The following is a 19,815-nucleotide window of genomic DNA, read 5'->3' on the forward strand; positions in this document are numbered from 1 at the left end:
AAATATATATTAACCCTCATAGTCTGGCCTAAAATATATATTAAGCACACCCCTAGACTGGGCTAAATTTAAGGATGGCCAATTTAAAAAATCACATAAAATTTCTGTACCTTCCACGGGAAGTTGAAAGTAAATATTTCCAACCCTGTGCAGGATCTCTTTACAAAGACAGTCGTGAAAAATATGCTAGTTTTACCAAGTTATAAAGGTTTTTTCTAATAATTTTTTTATTTTGCTTTGTAAAATTATAATTACAGCTCACACAATATCATAACAGATAAGAACTAAAGTCAGTCACAAATTTTTAGTATATTTATTGTAAAATATTTGAGACATCCTTTGCTGGGAATGGTGGACAACATTCTCCTTCGACATCTCAAGGCAAACTGATCTCTGTCTTGTACCAATTAGCTGCTATAGTTGCTATAAGAGTTGCCATGAGTCATTTACGGCCCATGGAAATAATCTGAACACGTGTCCCGCAAAATTCATTCAAACTGTATGGCACAAAATGTTGATCGTCAGAGGTTGATGCCTGGAATTTACCCTAAAGCTATAAATAGTAGTCATTTGGCGATGCCCCGCTCACAAAGGGTTAAGGTGCAGGGTCGCTAACCTGGAGAAATATTTAGCCCCAACCTAACTCAACCAAGACTTTTATGTTGCTGGTAATATCATAGTTTACAAGTACTGTAATGAAAATATTTTAGAAGTAGTTAGAAAGTTATACACACATTTGAAGCCCCCAGAAAGTTATACACACATTTGCAGCCCCCAGTCCTAAGTGGCAAGGTTTCTAAGGATTGTAAGTTAACCTAAATATTATGGTAATATACAGTTTACTGTATATGGTAGTATGCACAATACTTAATTATTGCAGCACCAGTGTGGTAGCTCCTTCCTTTGGATGTGCTTACCTTTAGTATGCAAAGAGATGGCAGCAAATATCACTTGATTATCATCCTTGTAACCAGGGTATTAGGCTAAAGTTTTTATTTTTCCATATTCCGAACGGGACTTTTACAATAAATGTTATCAATAAGATTATGGAGTAATTGTCATGAAAAACTGAAACTGACATTTAAATTGTAATATATTAAGTGTGTTTGTTGCTCTACATTGCATAGTGTGAAATTTCGAATTGTATAAGATTTTGTAAGCTTCATCACTAAAGTTATGTATGAACTACTGTACTAGGTAAATTAAGTGGAAGCCCTACTAAATGTGATATATCTCTTCCGTTTTCTAAGCTCGGTACAATATAGTTGTGGTATTTGGTGAAAAATATGATACCTATACAGTGTAGTCCCAGTGTCTGAGTGCCAAGTTTCCAGGTCAGAATACTTGTGCTGCAAACTCTGCTGTCAAGGAAATTTTTGGTGATTTCTTATTTGTTATTTGTATTTTGTTGAAATAATTTTGATACTTGGTATACTACAGAAAGATGTCAGACATAGAAGACTTCAGCTCTCAAATTGATAGCCTAGAAGAAGATGATCTGGTGTATTTAGACTGCTATTTAGATACTGTCTACAATGTTAGCCCTGATTTAACAAGTATTTGGTCACCATTGTCACAAGATTTGAATGAATGTTCCCCTGAAACTTGCTCCTTGCAGCCTATACAGAGGTAAGTATACTTTCATTTCATGTAGAGTAATTGGTCTGTTAAAAAAGTAGAATAAATTTAATTTGTCAAGTTTAATGTTAATGCAAATTGTAGAATAAATTTAATTTGTCAAGTTTAATGTCAGTGCAAATTGTAGAATAAATTTAATTTGTCAGGTTTAATGTCAGTGCAAATTGTAGAATAAATTTAATTTGTCAAGTTTAATGTCAGTGCAAATTGTAGAATAAATTTAATTTGTCAAGTTTAATGTTAGTGCAAATTGAAGTCGTAATCGGCTGAATTGCTGGTATAAAAATCTCTTAAAGCTTGTATTTCAAATTTGTTATGTTAGAATCACTTATATTTAAGCAAGTTTTTTTACTATGATTTTTGCTTTAGCATCACAAACCCATTACTCTGCAACTGCCTTCAGGCATGGCGGCTCTCTTTCCATGTAAGCTCAACGAAAGGAGGTTTCCTAATTGCTATCTGCCCATCTGGGTTCTGAAGTCCATCTATTGGCAAAAATGGTTTTAGTAAGTGTCTGCCAGTTTGAAAAAACTTGTTGACTTTGTCCCCTGAACTTAGCCAGCTCTTTTTCACCATTTCAGCCTATATTAGCCTTCATTTCTTTTATCTTCAAGATTGTTTTAATTTTATTATTACTGCTGCTGCTGTTCACAGAAGTCTCTTTTTTATTTTAAACAGCTGTTCTGTTTTCCTGTTATTCTTTAGTTAGCAGATTTAGCAGTTCATTAATGTTCTGATTGGGGAAGTCAACTAACCTTTACTGTGCTTTGCAGTGCACTTCTTTTGTTTTCTTTTATGCTCATATCAGTTGTAGTAATCACATGTTATGTGATTTGCTTGTATATCCTTCAAGTTTTTTACAGTATAATTTTCCTTATATGAAGTAATTCAGAGTTAGTTGTAGTGTGTTCTCAGCTTGGTACTTAAATTTTACATCCTAAATGTACGAGTATTGCAAGCAAGACTTTTTTAAGTACTTAGAGCTTCTAGAATTTTGTGATAGAATTATGACATAGTATTTTATTTTGAGGTCTAGCCCTCATAAATTGATCACAATGGTTTCACTAGAGCATTGATACCTGTCACAGGCATTGCAATAATCTCATGTCTTGAGAGGAGAGAGAGAGAGAGAGAGAGAGAGAGAGATAGAGAGAGAGAGAGAGAGAGAGAGAGATGCATTTATTACATAATGTCTTTCAAGAGAGAGAGAGAGAGAGAGAGAGAGAGAGAGAGAGAAGAGAGAGAGAGAGAGAGAGAGAGAGAGAGAGAGAGAGAGAGAGATGTGAATATTACATAATGTCTTTAGGAGTCAGGGTTATAGCCCAGAAACAGTCTTGTTAAATATATACGGACTAGTCCCTGTACCAATGGCAACTGTACAGTAGTAGTAGTAGAAAGCATTATAAGTATCCCAACAGCTCAGTAAGGACTTATTCTCTGCTTTGATATATCTTTAAACCCTCGCTGTTTCAGCTTTGTCCACCTCTTTAAGGTCTACTGATTCAGTTTGTGTGACCTCTACCTCCAGAATGGAATTGAGCGTATAGAAAGTCTTGAGGAAATTTGCTTAATGATTTGCTTCCCCTTCAAAGAGAAGGGTTCATTCTTCCACTTCTCTTTGGAAAGCCTATTATAGTCTTTACAGGCACTGAGATGCATGCTGGATCACACTAGTCTCTTCATCCTTCAGCATTTTAAGTAAGGATAGAACATAGAACTTAGGCCACAGGCCAAGCACTGTGACCTATGGGGTTATTCAACACTGAAACAAATTGACAGTAAAAAGGTTGAAAGGTGTAACAGGAGGAAAACCTCACAGTTGCACTATGAATCAGTTGTTAGGAGAGGGTGGAAAGTAAGATAGAAAAAAGAGAATATGAACAGAGGTACAGTAAAAGAAATGAAAGAGGTTGCGGATAGGAGCAGAAGGGACGCTGAAAAGAACCTTAAGTAATGCATTTTAAGTAAATGGGAGCTAACACATCCTTGTAAGAGGGTGGTATTTTGAAAATTGCTCCTTTAGCGCTGGACTGTAGGAGGCAAAATGGTGTGTGTAGTACTCAGCACTATTGCCTCTTCATGAGAATAGTGTGCCTCTGAAATCTGATGTGCATGTGACATTTTCTTGATATTTTGATATATGAAGGATCATTCAACCCAACATTGGTTTCATTTTTAGTTATTGTGGTAGGCTACAAATTAGAGTAAATTTCTTATTCAGTGTACTCCAATATAAAGGACTCCCACTGTAGTAATCAAAGATTTGAGATGTAATATTCCAAGTTCATGTGAAAAAGTCACTTATCTTGCCAGGCCTGATAAGAAATATTAAACTCTTACAGATGGAATGTATTTGTCTTATTGGTCTCTCTAATGCTTGTTACATAAGGGAGGAAGTCCCTCACATTATGCCTTGGCATTGGGGACCTCTATATATTCTAGGCACAATTGCTAGAGCTTGATAACATCCCTCCTCTGAAGGTCACAACAGTTCTTTTTATCTGTTCATAAAAGTTCCTCAAGTCATGCCAAAGTGGGTGACAAAAAAAGAGGACTTGTGTGCAGGCACTTGTCTGCTTAAAACTTTATAGTTCTTTTTGAGTTATAGGACAAAGCCTTCCAAAATGTCACTAAGCCAGTGATTAGATAAGGAACTTGCTGGCATGTGATTTTATTAGTATCCTACAAACACCTGCTGAAATGTAATGGCATTGCAGAGCTGAAGGTCTGTAGTTTTAATTATCAGCCATTGGGAGGGAAATAAGGGCCTTGTACATGTTTGTTTGTGTGGAAAGTACTGGAAATTTAAGAGTTAAAAATCAATTTGAGGACTTTTGTGCATTTGCAGAATTGTCCATCAAGCCAAGGATGATACCATTTAGGGTAGCAGTGCTGTTAATGCACCTCATTTGGTGTACTGTAGTCATTACTAAAAGTTGTTTGCAGTGTCTCGTCAGCATCTGGCTGCACCCATTTTTTAACCTTTTACTATACCTCTGTTCTTATTCCCTGTCTTCTATCTTGCTGTCGAACCACTCCATCTCCCTCTTTTCACCTGAAAGTGCTCCAATGCTTGGCTTTATAGCCAAATTTTCATAAATCAATTGACCAATTTCATATAAGTAACTTATCAAGTAATTACATAGCTATAGGTTTTCTAACCATGGCAGCCTAAATTCAGAAATTGTGACAGTGCTTCTATTGTTTTTGTGTAAGTGACAAGCCCCGTCCACTTTTGGTGAACAAGAGGAACTACATAGCAGAGAGCTTCAATTTGTTTTCTGCCGGCTCCCAGCTAACATTGGGTGTTTTCTGCAGCCTTCTTTATTGTTTTTTGGGTGTATTTTCAGGAATTTGGTGAAGTATTCGAATTTTGGTGTGGCCTTTAATCGTTAGTTATCTTGTTAGCTTTTAGTTAACATTATTTCTAGCTTTTTTTGGAAAAACTAGCATTCGATGTTGTAGCGGTGGATGTATGACTAGGTTAACTAAGTCGTCATACAAACCTCATTCTAAATGTGTTAAATGTGAGGGGCAGGAGTGTAATAGGGAGAATGCTTGTATAGAATGCCAGGGCTAGTGACAAGAAATGGAAGGTATTAAAGTCTCACTTAGACAAGTTTAAGAGGGAGAAACAGAGGAAGGCAGCCTGTAAAAGCCAGAAATAGGGCTAATTTAGAATCTACCCCTTTACCTAGGCTAAAGATGATAGTGCTATTCCTTCATCACTGGTTCCTGCTATTTCTCATATCCCTAGCCCTCCTACTACTTTACCACATACTCTGGTGCTTGGTTCCCTTGCTTCCAAACTCGATCCCACTGCCAGCCTCAAATCTAGGGTCGGCCAGAAAATTTATTTAGTGGTAAATACGGTGGCGGAATTAGGGGTATCCCTAAAAGTCATGATGGACAAAGTGTCAACTGGTGTACATAGATGAAGGTTCTGTCCCACTCCCTGCACCTGGGAGAAGACATACTGGAGGTCCAAGGGAGGCTGGTGGGATTTGCTCACGGGTAGTTGCCTCCTCATCGAGCCTGTTGCCCGATCCCAGGCTTTGACAGACGGCCTTTGGAGAGGTGTCTCAGTGAGTGCTTATCAACTCTTGTCAGATTTGGAAGGTTCCAGCCTTGACGAGAGGCACTGGTGGTGCTACCCAGCTTCGTCTGGCCCGCTTAAGAGGCACAGAGATGATGTGGGGCTGCTCTCCTCTCCTGGTCAAGAGGTACAAGGAGGCCTGTATATAGCCTCAACCCTCCTTCAGCTTTGCTGATCCGCCATCTGCCTCTGACTTTGGCTTGACCTCCTTTGTCTGCTTAGGACAGCCAGAGTCATTTTCTCCTTATGTTGAACACCCATTTTGGTTCATCAAGTGCCCAAACAATCTGCTCAGCAAGAATGCTGTCCTCTTTGAAGCACCTCTCAACCTCCGGTTCCCATCGCCACCAGAGTGCTCAGCGCCCGCTGCCAAACACCAGACACCAGCTCCCGAGCGTGTGGCACCAGCTCCCAAGCACCTAGTGCCAGCTCTTGTGTGCTCAGTGCCACCTTTACCTCTGCAAGTGCACACTTCTGTTTGGGAAGATCCATCGTTAGCACCGATCAAGCATCTATTTGCGGAGATTATGGGTGTTTCGCTGAAAGCCCCCACGACTCCCAAGACCTCCAAGAATACATCTGTGTTGCTTGTCTCTTCAGATGAGAAGGACTTTGGACATGGACCCGCACCTCATGCGGCAAATGCTGCCTTGCTTAAGTTTTTCCTAGCCAGCTTTCCTGACTTCTTCACACCTCCTGCCCCGGTCTCACTGGCTTCGACCTTTCTTATGGGGAACCAGCCAGACAACAGTGCTCAGCTCCCTAAGTTGGTGCTTTCCTCCTCCTTGAGGAAGACACTTAAAGAGGTGGATGATTGGCTTTCTGCGAAGAGGGAGCAGGGTAAAGCCACCTCCACTTTTCCTCCCTCTAGAATGATTCATAGGAGATACCTCTGCTATGTTACTGGAGAAGCTCCCTCTTTGGGAGTCGCTGCCTCCTCCCAAGGGAACTTCTCTGGACTGATTGATTTGTCTCATTGTTCAGCTTTTGCGTCGGTGAAAATTATGTTTTGTTCCTATAAGTGATATACAAACCATCGGTCCTTTACATTAGGAATTACTCACAGCACAGCTGGAAATGGTCGTTGAACTTTCAAACAGGGTGGTTAGGCAGTTAACTACCGTCCGGTAGGTGGGAGTCCTGCCTGCTCGGATGTAAACATCCCAATTTGCTTTCAGCTGTCATGCAGTTCAGACGTGTGTTCTTCCCTCTCTGCCCTGACTGTTTATTTTTGTTGAGCTGTTTTTACTGGTGGGATCTTTCTTTTTCCATGTATTTGTTTGTTTGTGTGTTTGAAGTATGCAAGCTCATGCAAGCTCATTGCAAAGTAAGCCTTTAAAGCCCTCCTTCCCCCAGCGTGTATGTCCTGTGGTTGGCAGGAAGAAGTGTAGTAGCTTCCGTTCAAATGTTGATGTTGATCCGCACACCCTTTGCTTCTCTTGCAGGGGGTTGTGTGTACTGAAGTTCTACCTGTATTGAATTTTGCTCCTGACTGTTTTTGAGCAGTTGGTTGAGTTTGAAGGAGGAACAGTACCAGAGGGTTAAATTAAGATGACTTCCTTGGTGGCTAACCTTCGTCCTAAAAATTTCTTTCTCTTGCAAACTTCCCCTTTGGCTGCTCTTCTTCGGAGAGGGCTCCCTTTGTCGCCTTCGCTCACTTTGTTGGGTGGGATGAAGGGGGGAATCAGGCGACCTCCTTTCGGGTCTCCTCCTGCCCCTGGGGGTGGGGGAGAAATTTTTCCTGGAGCGAGAGGAGGCTTCTTCTACTAAACCGATTTTATTGTTTCAGCATGGTGGTTGCTCTCCATGCTGAGCAGTCGATTGACATAGAAGCAGGCTTTATTTCACTGGGTCTGTGTGACATGCCATCATTGCAGGGTTCTTGTCAAAGCCTGGTGGCAGCTCTTGTGGTGACTCACGCTGCTGCCACCTCTGCCACCAGCACTTTGACGATGACAGCCTTCGCCAAGATCCTGGTAACCGTCTCGTCTCACCTGGGTAACCAGGTGACTGCCATACCAGCATCCCAGCACGCAGTGCCTCTGTCTCTAGGCTTCACCGTGGCCCCACTGTCTCAGACTGGACCCTCAATGATGGTGACCTCCAATGTGCCCCATTTGATAGTTCCCGGCCCAGCTGCTCCTGGCTTCACTGGCTCCCGGGCTGTCCTGGCTGCTCCACCTGCCCCGGCTATCCTGGTCGCCCCAGTCGCTGCTTCTGGCTTCTCTGGCTCCCAGGCTGTCCTGGCTGCCCCAGTCACCGCTCCTATACACGATGTTCCTGCTGCCTGGGTCACTCTCGTTACCCTGGCCACCCCAGCTGCTCTTGTGATGTCTGCTGCTCCCTCTTGGATGGGGGACTTGACCGCCATCCCGAAGATGATGATGAAAGAGAAGACATATCTAAGAAGAAGTCAAAGAGGTCTTGGAAAGTGTCATGATCTTTGTCTTGCAAAATCTGCTACCTCCTCCCCCTTCTTCCAAGGCTCATTGGTCGGAGGAGAAGAAGGCTGTCTCTTCCCCAATATTAGACCAAGAAATCCCAACCTGGGACTTCAAGGGCTGCCTTCCTCCACAGGGGAAGCAGTGGGAATTATCGTAACTCGAGCATTACCTGAGTATTTTAATAGTTTTATCACAAAAAGTGCATTTAGTCATGAAAATGAGATGAAAATACAGTATTTAGTGAATATTTTCAGTGAAAAATACCTGTGGTGAATTTTCCTCAAATAATTGGTAGATACATTCCAAAGAGAAAAAGAATAGTGAGTCCGCGAATCGTGAGAACGCGAATCCGGGGGGTTTACTGCCTCCCAGTAAGCTTCTAGTTCTATTTTTCTTTCAGGACTGTAGAAGCAAACCCATTCCTTCCCCTAGCAAGGGGAAGAAGGAGATCATGACAAGACAAGCCCAATACTGGTATTTGCCTTACTGTCGCTGACTTTTAAGGTTCATCCTAGCCTATTTTTGTATGAAATGAAGTACTGTATTCCTCATTCATACAAAAAGACCCAGAAGTCTGACAATTGATCTCGTGTTTCTCTGAAAGGCTCAGAAGTCTGACAATTGATCTCATGTTTCATACAACCTGATCAATTTGTTCAGGCAGGGTCCCTTCCTTGTTCTGTCGAGCAGGAAGGGAACCCCAAGTGTGGCGAACTCCATTCAGTTCTAGAGACTCCCTCAGGTTCCTCCCTCCAACCAGTGAGTCTTCTTAATGTAAAGGACCGATGGTGTGTACATCGTGTAGGAACAAATCACAATTTTGTAAAGTAAATTGTATTTTTCCTAACTATACAAACCTGAGGTCCTTTACATTACATTTTCATGCCCACCTCATGCCACCCCTCAATCTGACACCTGGGCCAAAAGGCAAATGGGAATGTTTACATCCGGGCAGGCAGGATTCCCACCTACTGGACGGTAGTTAACTGCCTAACTACTTTGTTCGAAAGTTCAACAGCCGTTTCCAGCTGCTCTGTAAGTAATTCCAAATGTAAAGGATGCATTTCAGAAGGCATATATGCTCGGTCCTTTTGCCCTTTGGGGATAGTCCCTCTTGGGCTCCAGGCTGAAAGGAACGCCATGAACCCTTTCACCAGTGGTTCCTTTTCCCAAGCACTTGATCATCTTCAGAACTCCTGGCACCAGCTTTAGGGTGCCTGGCGCCGAATTCTGAGCGCCTGACTCCTGCTCTAGAGTGCTCAGCTCTTTCTAGCCATACTAGGCCACCACCGCTGAACGCCTAGTTATTTTTCAAAAGATTTTTTAGAGCATTGTGTTTGATTGCAGGAGAAGTTGTTACTCCTGGTTGGATTAAAAATTAGTACTAGAAAGAAAAAATGCCCAGAAAGAAAATAAAAAGAACTAGAATATGAGGTAGGAGCATTTTAGAAGAAAACTGGCAGCACACAGAGTAAGCAGTTATAAAATCCTCTCTTTTGAGAATAATAGCCTGCCTGACAACTGAAAATAATGGGTCTGGGAATCATTACTTATTATTAAATATAAAAAAAAGACTTGTATTAATACATTTGAAAAAACTAAAAATTAAAGGGTTTATTAATATTTATCATGTTAATTTTTATGATTGTGTTCAGTGTAAACCAAAGCTTTGAAAGGCTATATCTCAAAATATAAGTTATTTACCTTTTAAAACCTACTTCACAATTATTATGCATTTTTTAATTTCAGTAAAATTCTATATACTGTATAACATGAGATCTGTCAAAAAGACATCACAGATATATTTTTGATATCTTAAAGTATATAATTTATTGGTTTTGATAGTGTAGCCGCTGTTTGTACTCAAAGGAGTCACACTCTCATGGTCCCCCCAGGGCTCCATAAGATAGACCAACCAAATACAAAGAATTCTCTTATAGTTGGTCTTGGCCAGAATAGTGCTTATTGGCAAAGTGATAGAATATACAGTTGACCCCCAGTATTCGCAGGGGGTATGCATCACAATCCCCTGCAAATAGCTAAAATCTGCAAAAACTTGATGCCCCTCTAAAAACACTTATAACTGCCTATTTTGATAGTTCAAACACCTAAAAAACCCATTTGTTCATGACACTTACCTGCCAGATATATATATATATAGCTGTATTTCTCCGAAATCCGACAGAATTTCAAAACTCGCGGCACACGCAGTGTGGCCAGGTGGTTAGTACTCATTCCCGCCGCTGGGAGGCGGGAATCGGGAACCATTCCCATTTTCTATTCAGATTTTTCTGTCGCGGTACTGTTAACATCTGTTTACAGTACCTCCGCCTCTGGATTTCGTTAACTTGCATATTTCCACTTAAGTATTCTCTTGACTTTTGGTATTTGATTCTTGGACTGTGGATTGGCACACGCTTTTTCTGGACTGTTTTTGATTTTGCTTTTGACTGCTCTTAAATATGTCTGGATCTAGTTCTGCTAGTTTTCGTGTATGTTGCATGAGTGATTGTAAGGTGAGGCTACCGAAAGCTTTCGTAGACCCTCACCGGTTTGTTTGAGGTGTAGGGGGCATGTTTGTCTTATAGATGATCGATGTTTTGGAGTGTGAACCTTTATCTGATGCGAGCTGGAAGTCTTATGATTCGTATGTTTGCAAGTTGGAGCGTGACAGGGTCAGGAGGTCTTCCTCCAGGAGTGTGTGCAAGAGTCAGGTTATTTCCTCTCCTGATAATCCCTAATATAGTTGATGTTGCACCTGTCCCTGTGGTTTTGCCTTCGGGCCCTGATGTTGTGTCTGTGGAGGGTTTGGCCCTGGCGGAGATCATGAATTCCATCCGTGCGCGAAAACAAAGTGACATCTCTTCAAAGTGCTGTGAAGTGTAGTGCTCCCCAGTGTTGTGGAGGGGGCGTCAGATCGGCCCCATAATGCTTCTAGGCCTGGACCGCTGTCAGACTCCCAGGACTCAGGGAGAAGGCATGTCGTAAAGCCGCAAGAAGGTTACGGGGCTTCCCACCGATCTGATGCGTCCCTTCGCAGGTCCTGTTGTCACTTCCCAGGCTGCCAGGGATCGTGCCAGCGCACGCATTCTCAAGGACTGCTTTTCGTCCTCCGAGGCGTCCTCCCCTCGTAAGGGGTGGAACTCTCAAAGGACTCTCGTCCTCTCAAGAGGAGCTTTGTTCAGAGAGGACGCTCTCGTCAGTCTTCTTCGTCTGTTGGTTATTTTGAAGCTTTTCCACCGCAGAAGAGGACTAGGACTTCGTCTGATGAGGACGTTTCTGAGCGCCCCAGTCGCTCTAAGGAGAGAACCTTTCTTGCTCCTGTGAGGAAGAAGAAGGCGTCCCCTCGCCCCTCGTCTTTCAGGATTGTCTCTCCCCCCAGACTTGATTCTTCTCCATCTAAGAAGATTTTGTTGGAGATGCAGCGGCAGTTGTCTTCTCTTATTGCTGAGAGGGACTCTGCTCCTCGTCGTCGCAAGGACTTGACTTTGCCCTGTCAAAAGTCCAGGAAGTCTCCATCTCCTGCTCCTTTTTCTTCTCTCCGTCTCCTGTGTCGTCGCCTTGTCGCCCTCTTAGCTCTCAAGTTCCCCGTCGTGACGCTCGTCAACGTGACGCTTCGCGAGCTGCTTCCCGGGACGCTTCGGTTGCCGCTCTTCAGGACGCTTCTGTGCAGGACGCCGCAGGACGCTCTTCTGGTTTTTTTGGGCAGGACGCCAGGATGACGCTCTTCAGGGCGCTCTCCAGGACGCTCCTCAGGACGCCCCAGGTTGCTCTTCAAGACGTTACGGAGCATTCTCTTTCGTCTGGGAAAAGAAGATCTCTTCTTCGTATCGGACCTCAAGGCCTTCGTTCCCCTAAAGTGTTGGGTGACTGGTTGCTTCTCCGGCTGTGGCGGAGAGGTTTCTGGCGAGTCGGATCCTGCTGACGCCGCAGCCTCGTCTGCTTCCTCTACTTCCGATTATCAAGTTTTGACCGGATTGCTTCTAAAGACTTGTTCGGAGACAAGTTTAAACCTTCGGCTCCTCTCTCTCCTCCTTCTCAGTTAGCTTCTTCCAAAGCTAGGACTTCGGGTTTTTGAAGATGACTTCTCAAATTTGGCGACCAAGAGGGCTTTCAAGAAAGTCAACGTGTGGATGGAGGAACGGAAGTCCCATGGCAAGACCTCTTTTGCAGTGCCTCCGTCTAAGCTTTCGGCAAGGCTGGTATGTGGTATGAGACGGGAGAAGATCTCAGCCCTAGAGTTCCTTCCTCTTCTCAAGGGATTTCACCAGTCTTGTCGACGCTCCCAGAAGGTCCCATCTGTCTACTGCTAAGGTTTCTTGGACTTTGTCAGAGACAGATCATCATCTCAAAGGTCTCTTCCGCACCATGGAGGTGTTTAATTTTTGGACTGGTGCTTGGGAGCTTTAGATCTTAAGTTTTAGGAGCTCTGATTCTGATTAGCCTGGGGGAGCTCTCTAGTGTCCTTAACTGTATGGACAAGGCAGTCAGGGATGGATCTGAAGAACTGGGTCTCATTTTTGTACGGGCCTCTTAAAGAAGAGGGCCTTGTTTTGTGACTTCACATCTAAGTCTGTCTCTCCTTCGCAAAGGGCAGAGTTATTGTTCGCCCCTTTGTCCAACCATCTTTTCCCCCAGTCTTTGATTCGGGACATCTCCTCAAGTCTTAAGGAGAAGGCCACGCAAGATCTGTTGGCTCATTCTTGAGACGTCCTCCAGCTCCTTCTTCTTCTTCTGCTTCAGTTTTGTCCTCCAGGAAGAAGAAGCCCTTTTGGAGGAACTTCTTCCTCTAGATCGTCTCCTGAGGAAGAGGTTTCACCAGAGGCGGCCCCCTCAAAACCTAGGGAAAAAGTGACTCCTTGCAACGCCTCCAGACACCTGTAGGAGCCAGGCTTCTTTTATTTTGCGGGAGCCTGGAGAACTTAAAGGGGGACGACATGGTCACTAAGTGTTCTAGAGAAGGGTTACAAGATCCCCTTTCTCACGTTACCACCCCTTTGCACGTCGCCCAGGGATCTGTCGCCGTCTTACCACCGAGAGAAGCAACAGATTCTTTTAGACCTGGAGCAGTTGTTAGAGAAGAGAGCCGTGGAACAAGTTCTGAAGTTGGATTCTCCGGGGTTCTACAACAGACTATTCTTAGTCCCGAAACAGTCGGGAGAGTGGAGACCAGGTCTTGGATGTAAGCATCTTGAATCGCTTTATTTTGAAAGAAAAATTCAAGATGGAAACGCCCCAGTCGGTTCTAGGGGCTTTAAGACCAGGAGACTGGATGGTCTCTCTGGACTTACAGGATGCTTACTTCCATGTTCCCATACATCCTCAGTCAAGGAAGTACCTGAGGTTTGTGCTGGGGGGACGAGTCTTCCAGTTCAGAGCTCTCTGCTTCGGTTTGTGCACTGCTCCCATGATCTTCATGGTGTTTCGTTCTACCTGGACGATTGGCTCATCCGAGCCTCTTCTCGGGGGAAGTGTCTGGAGGACCTGACTTTGACGCTGAATTTGACGAAGTCCCTGGGGCTTCTTGTGAACCAAGAAAAGTCCCATCTGATCCCGACGCAGTCCATCGTCTATCTGGGGATTCAGATGGATTCAGTGGCTTTCGAGCTTTTCCATCCCGAGAACGGCAGCTGCTTTGCTTAGAAAAGTTTCGTCCTTCCTGGGAAAGAAACATGCTCGGTGAGGGAATGGATGAGTTTGCTGGGGACCATTTCCTCGCTGGAGAAGTTTGTTTCCCTGGGAGGCTTCATCTCAGACCGCTCCAGTTTTCATGGCGGAGAACTGGATGGACAAGGAGGATCTGGAAGAGATTTTGACGATATCTCCTTTAATCAAGGATCATCTGAGATGGTGGTTCGACCCTTAAAAGCTTGCAGAAGGGGTTTCTCTTCGTCTTCAGAGCCCCGACCTAGTGTTGTTTTCCGACATGTCCAGGGAAGGATGGGGAGCAACACTAGGAGGGGAGGAAGTGTCAGGCACCTGGAGAGGGGAACAGGTGTCCTGGCACATAAATCTCAAGGAATTGGGTGCTATTTTTCTGGCCCTTCAATTCTTCGAAGACCAAGTTTCAGGCAGAATTGTCCAGTAAATTCGGACAATACCACAGCTCTAGCGTGCCTCAAAAAAACAGGGGTTTTTCGATCCCGTTCCCTGTTCATCCTAGCGAGGGAGATCCTGCTTTGGACTCATGCTCGGGCATACAGTGATCCTCACGAGGTTCATTGGCGTGGAGAATATCCGAGCGGACCTTCTCAGTCGGCAACATCAGCTTCTACAGACCGAGTGGACCCTTCACAAGGAGGTATGTTTAGAGTTGTGGAGGTTATGGGGACGTCCTCTAGTGGACCTCTTTGCTGCGTCCAGGACGACAAGACTTCCCCTTTATTGCTCTCCTGTCCTAGACCCAGGAGCGTTAGCCATGACGCCCTCCTCTGGGACTGGAAAGGCCTCGACCTTTACGCTTTCCCTCCCTTCAAGATCCTGGGAGATTATGATTATTAAAGTTTTTAACGTCAGACCACTGAGCTGACTTTCAGCCCCTTAGGGCCAGCAAGGATTTGGTTCCCAGAGACCAGGTCTGGCCTTGAAGTGGACTTTGCCAGGACCCAATAGATCATCCGATACTAAGATGAATGAATTAAAATGAAATTAAAACCTGCTCAGGCACATGAGTCTAACAATGCGTTCACATTTACTCAGACTTCAAGACATACATACTGTGGCAAAGGATATATTAAAATGCCAGAATATAAATTAAACAAAATTACCAGTACAAATTTTTTTTTTTGTAGAAGATTCATATGTTAAAAGGATTTTCATACCTCTTTTATTATTTACTTATTTTTTTATTTTGTTAATTAAACTTACCAGTTCATTCAAGATAGGAGTATAAAAATGGAATGATACCAAAATGTGAAAGATTCTGACAAAATTTCTTTCACTGACCTATTTCCAAAAGTAGACATTCAAAATTCCTCAACTCATACTTTGGACATTCACATAACACATGTCTGACCAGTTTATTATTACTTTTGAACTCTGAGCACTTGGAGCCGGGCCATGTGGGCTGTCTTCATTAACGGCATGTGTCATGTGTCATTAGTGTATGACCCATTGTTAACCATATTACTTTTGCGGGTCCTCTTTGATATGATCCTAACTCCTTTTTTTAACATTAGGTTTTATTTCTTTCAGTTTATTACTTAAAAGGTTCTTCATCCCATATATATTGCCATTTATTTATGATACCCATTTTTATGTGAAGACATAATCAGTAAAGGGATATTCACATTTGATCTTGTCATGTGAGTTGCTGCTTTAGCTGCTTTGTCTGCTGCTTCATTTCCCTTTGATCCTGGATGCTAGGGATCCAAAATGTACTACATTTTTTCCATTATTATATAATTTATGGAGATATAATTTAATTTGTTGTACTATATTATTATTTGATTTGTAACTTTGAACAGCTTCAGAAAAAGCTCCTATTCTTGAATCACTGAAAATCACAAAATTATTGAATGACGATTCTTTAATTATTTTTATAGCTGATGCAATTCCAATCCTTCAGTGTTCCTGACATACAAGCTGGCTGTAAATATTGGAAGCATTATTAGGAAGAGAGAACTGATAAGTTTTGTCTTGGGACACTGCAGCATATCCTACTCCGTGTTCTGATTTAGATCCATCTGTATATATTGCGTGGTCATGTGGACCTTTTCGGTTTATATGCTCTATTGTATGCTGTCTATGGTGAGACTGTTGGAAATTAAGTTACTTTTGATAAATACTTGAGGTCAGTGTGCAAATTATTTTTATTCATTGTCCAGGGAGGAGGTGATTTTACTCTTACAATGTTTGTATATTTATATTCAGCGACTCAAACAATCTTTTGACTCTAATTGGGAAAGGTGGTGGATGGTTGTTTATAAGGTATTACATCTCTTAATTCAAATAATTTTTGGTTGGAGAATCACTAGTTTGAATTCTTAAAGCACTTTTCATTGTTACTAGCTTCATGGAGATTTTAAAGGCAGTTCACCACATTCAACTTGTAGCGATGTTTTTTGGTGATGATCTAAAGCTCCTGGAGCATATTCTAAGGCCTTCATTGTGAACAGGGTAACATTTTCAGAACTGCGTCAGATGCCGAGCCATATACTTCACTTCCATAATCAATGATGGACAGAACTGTTGCCTTATACAGCACAGTAAGGGTATGTCTATTCGGCCCCAAGTAGTGTTGATAGTTTTCTAATTAGATTTAATGCTCTTTTACTTTTAGAAGGTACATATGTAATGTGGGTTCTCCAGTTCAAGTGGGTATCAAATACTAATCCTAAAAATTTTGCTGTTTGGCCAATTGGTATATGAATGGTTTTGATTTTTAAATTTATTTCTTCAGATTTTTTTTCCACTTTTATTTTTATAAAACATGATTGCTTGAGTTTTATCTATGGAAAATTTAAAGCCTACAGATGACCCCATTCATCTATTTTTACTATGCTTTTATTAATGATTGGGTTTCTGCATGTTTTATTCATTGCTGAATAATATATGGCAAAATCATCCATGTATAGGTTTTACTTTTAATGCCAATAGGTAGATTTTTACTGATATCATTAATTGCTAAAGTAAACAGTGTTCCACTAGTTAAAAGGGAAGTGTGGAACAATGTTTTCAAGTGGAAATGTTCTAGACAGATCATCATCAATTCTCACCTGAAAATTTGCGGTTTGTCAAAAGTTCTGTATAAACCTAGGTAAATGTCCACGGATGTTGTTGTTTTGTAAAGTTTTTAATATAGCATACCTCCCATGTGGTATAATATGCCTTTTCAATGTCAAAAAGACAGCTACAGTAATTTGTTTTCGTTCAAAACCTGTCGATATATATATGGTCTTCTAAGTTACAGAGAGAATCCAATGTGGATCTGTTACACTGAGACCCAAACTGAGTGGGAGTTAAAATTTTATTTTCATTCCCATCGAATGTGCCATGTTAGTCGAAGCATTTACCATTTTCTCTAACAATTTGCATAAGCAGCTTGTTAAAGAAATTGGTCTGTATTATTTACATTGCTGGGATCCTTTCCAGGTTTGGGGATTTGATTTATTTTTAGCTTTACAAATCATCTGGAAATAAATTTGTAGATTGCCATAAATGATTATTCTGGTTGTGCTTTAAGTATGACTTGCTTAAATGATGTGCTAAGTGACAGATCATCTCAAAACAAATATTGTCACCTCCAGGAGCAGATTTATTGCTGTAGACTTTGCATATTTCATCTTTGACATACTAAATTTTCTATTATAATATAGAATCAGGTCAATTGTTTCAAAATTTATTGTTATTAATTCTATTTTATTTTTTTGTCAAAGTGTTCATCTCTTATCACTACTTACATTTGCTAAATTTTCTCCCATTATATTACTTTATTTCTTTTGGATCTTGTTCTTTTCCCATCTTTTAATATGGCATGTCTAGGTGGTTTGACATGGGAACCATTTATTTTCGCTGAATTTTTCCCATATTTTTGTATGGAGTATTATTAGAGAGATCTGATACGTATTTCCTCCATGAAATGATTCTTCCTTGAATTACTTCTTTTTAAATTTTGCAGATAATTTGTTGTATACAGGTTTTAATGTATCAATTTCTAGTAATAATACAGTCATTTTTTAAAGTTCTTTCTAATATCGGTAATGTTTTATTCATTTTATTGAACTTTCTATTCAAATTATCTAATCGTCTGCCTAATTGAGTGTTTCATATTTATTAATTCTGTTAACTCATCAGACCATAAGGGAACATAATTTTTGTTGGATGGGGTTTTGACTTTGGTTTTTTATCAGCGAGCATTTTTAATAAACCAACAAGAAATTTATTAGTTTCATTATGATCTTTTAAATATTCAAACTGTGGGATATTTAAAGTGTGCATTTCATATTGCTCCCAATCTGCTTTATAGATGTTATAGTGAGGGACATGTTTTGCAGGATTATTTTGCAGATAAGGAAATTAATATTGGGAAATGATCACTTGTGTGCAAGTCATCAACTGTATTCCAATCCAATCTGTCAACTATGCTTGCTATTGTACGCTTAAGTCTACGTAAAAATGTTCCATGTGTTTTTGAAAATAGTGCGGCTTCTCCGTCATCATTTATACAGCGCATGTTGTTGGAATCCATGAACTCTTCTATTTTACTCGACACCTATTCTATTTGAGTTTGTACAATGACAGTCCCATATTGGGCAGCTATCCTGCCGTTAAAATCAAGCTACTATTAATGTAGGTTCTTTGTATTGTTAAGTAAATCTTTAAGTTTATCAATATCGTAACTTTTATTAGGTTGGTTATATAAGTTATAAATTATGTAATTATCATTGGACGGCTGTATTTTAATACTTGATACTTGCAAGTCAGTAAAATCTTGAGGTACTATGTCATAACATACTTTGTTATGTACATCGTTCCATAGCAGTACCTAAAATTTCTTCTTCTTCTCTAGATGTAGATACTAAGGTATATTTACCTATTGTTGGTATTGTTTTGTTGACATGTTAACCGGCCTTTCTTAAACTTGTTTATTATCATTGGCTCATATTCCTTTAGTAAGTTGTATTTCTCCCAAATGTAATCTGGTCTGTAGACCATTTGTTGAATTGATGATATAATTATTGAAAGTATAACGTTAGTGTGTTCAAATGTTATTTTCTTTTTGTGGATCATCAATCTGGATTTTTTCTAAAATCCTAGGCAATATTCTTTTGTTTGCCTTTATAAGACATTATGTTCCAATGCACATACAGTAAGAGACAGGAGAGTGTGTGTCCAAACTAGTAGTTCTTTATTTCCCTGTAGATTTTATAAAGCCTTGTATAGTGTTTGTTAAAAGGTCCCTTTTGTTATGCTTTCATTTTGTCCTGCACAGTTCAATGAATCATTCATTTGAAAGGATATGTTTTCGTGTGTCTTTTTTTTCATTTACTCTTGTTGTACCTATTGTTGGTGATGGGGTAATCTCTTCTCCATTCACATAATCATTTTTAATTTAACTTTTGGAGTTTGTTCCTCTACTATCAGCCTTTGATGTTCAGGGTATCTGAACTGTATGGACAAGGCAGTTATTACTTTAGGAGACAAAGGTATTTTCTTTTGTGGGGTTTTTTCTTGAAGAAGAGGGCCTTATTTTAATGGAACTCTACATAATAGTTGGTTTTTGTTGGTCTTGGGTGGAGTTCTCTCTAAAGGTCTCTTTTTCTTTAGTTTCTAATTCATCAGAACTTCTTCCCCAATATTTCTCTGGTGCTTGTATTGTCATTGAGTGATTCTATTTCTCTTAAAATCTCAGATGAATTTGAGCAAAGATTTGCAAATACATTTCTTGGTCCTTTGCTATATTGGTTTCTTCTTCAAAGTGGTTATTTTTCTTTTGAGACTGATCTCTTCCAGTTTTGTTAAGGATTTATTTCCACTTTTGTTTCTTTGTTTGACCTTTTGCTGCAGAAAAAGTTCGTTTCTAAAGCAGTCCCGATCATGCATTCCTCTAACCTTCCATTCTAATTTGGCCTCTTTTATAGGGATTCCTTTCCTTTCCTGAAGTAATTCTCAATTCAGTATTGTATATATAATATA

The 19,815-nt window shown here is 40.9% G+C and overlaps 1 protein-coding gene across 2 annotated transcripts in view; it reads left to right on the plus strand.

Annotated features, from left to right (window-relative positions):
* Nucleotides 1–19,815, plus strand: part of LOC136826769 (uncharacterized) — a 171,149-nt gene that overhangs the window by 10,232 nt on the left and 141,102 nt on the right. For both annotated transcript variants that reach the window (XM_067084191.1, XM_067084192.1), the window contains exon 2: nucleotides 1,441–1,629. In XM_067084191.1, coding sequence (XP_066940292.1) covers nucleotides 1,445–1,629 — 185 coding nt within the window. In that variant the 5' untranslated portion in view covers nucleotides 1,441–1,444. The remainder of the gene's footprint in view (nucleotides 1–1,440; nucleotides 1,630–19,815) is intronic.

The sequence above is a fragment of the Macrobrachium rosenbergii genome, chromosome 41 (assembly GCF_040412425.1).
Source record: "Macrobrachium rosenbergii isolate ZJJX-2024 chromosome 41, ASM4041242v1, whole genome shotgun sequence".
Lineage (NCBI taxonomy): Eukaryota > Metazoa > Arthropoda > Malacostraca > Decapoda > Palaemonidae > Macrobrachium > Macrobrachium rosenbergii.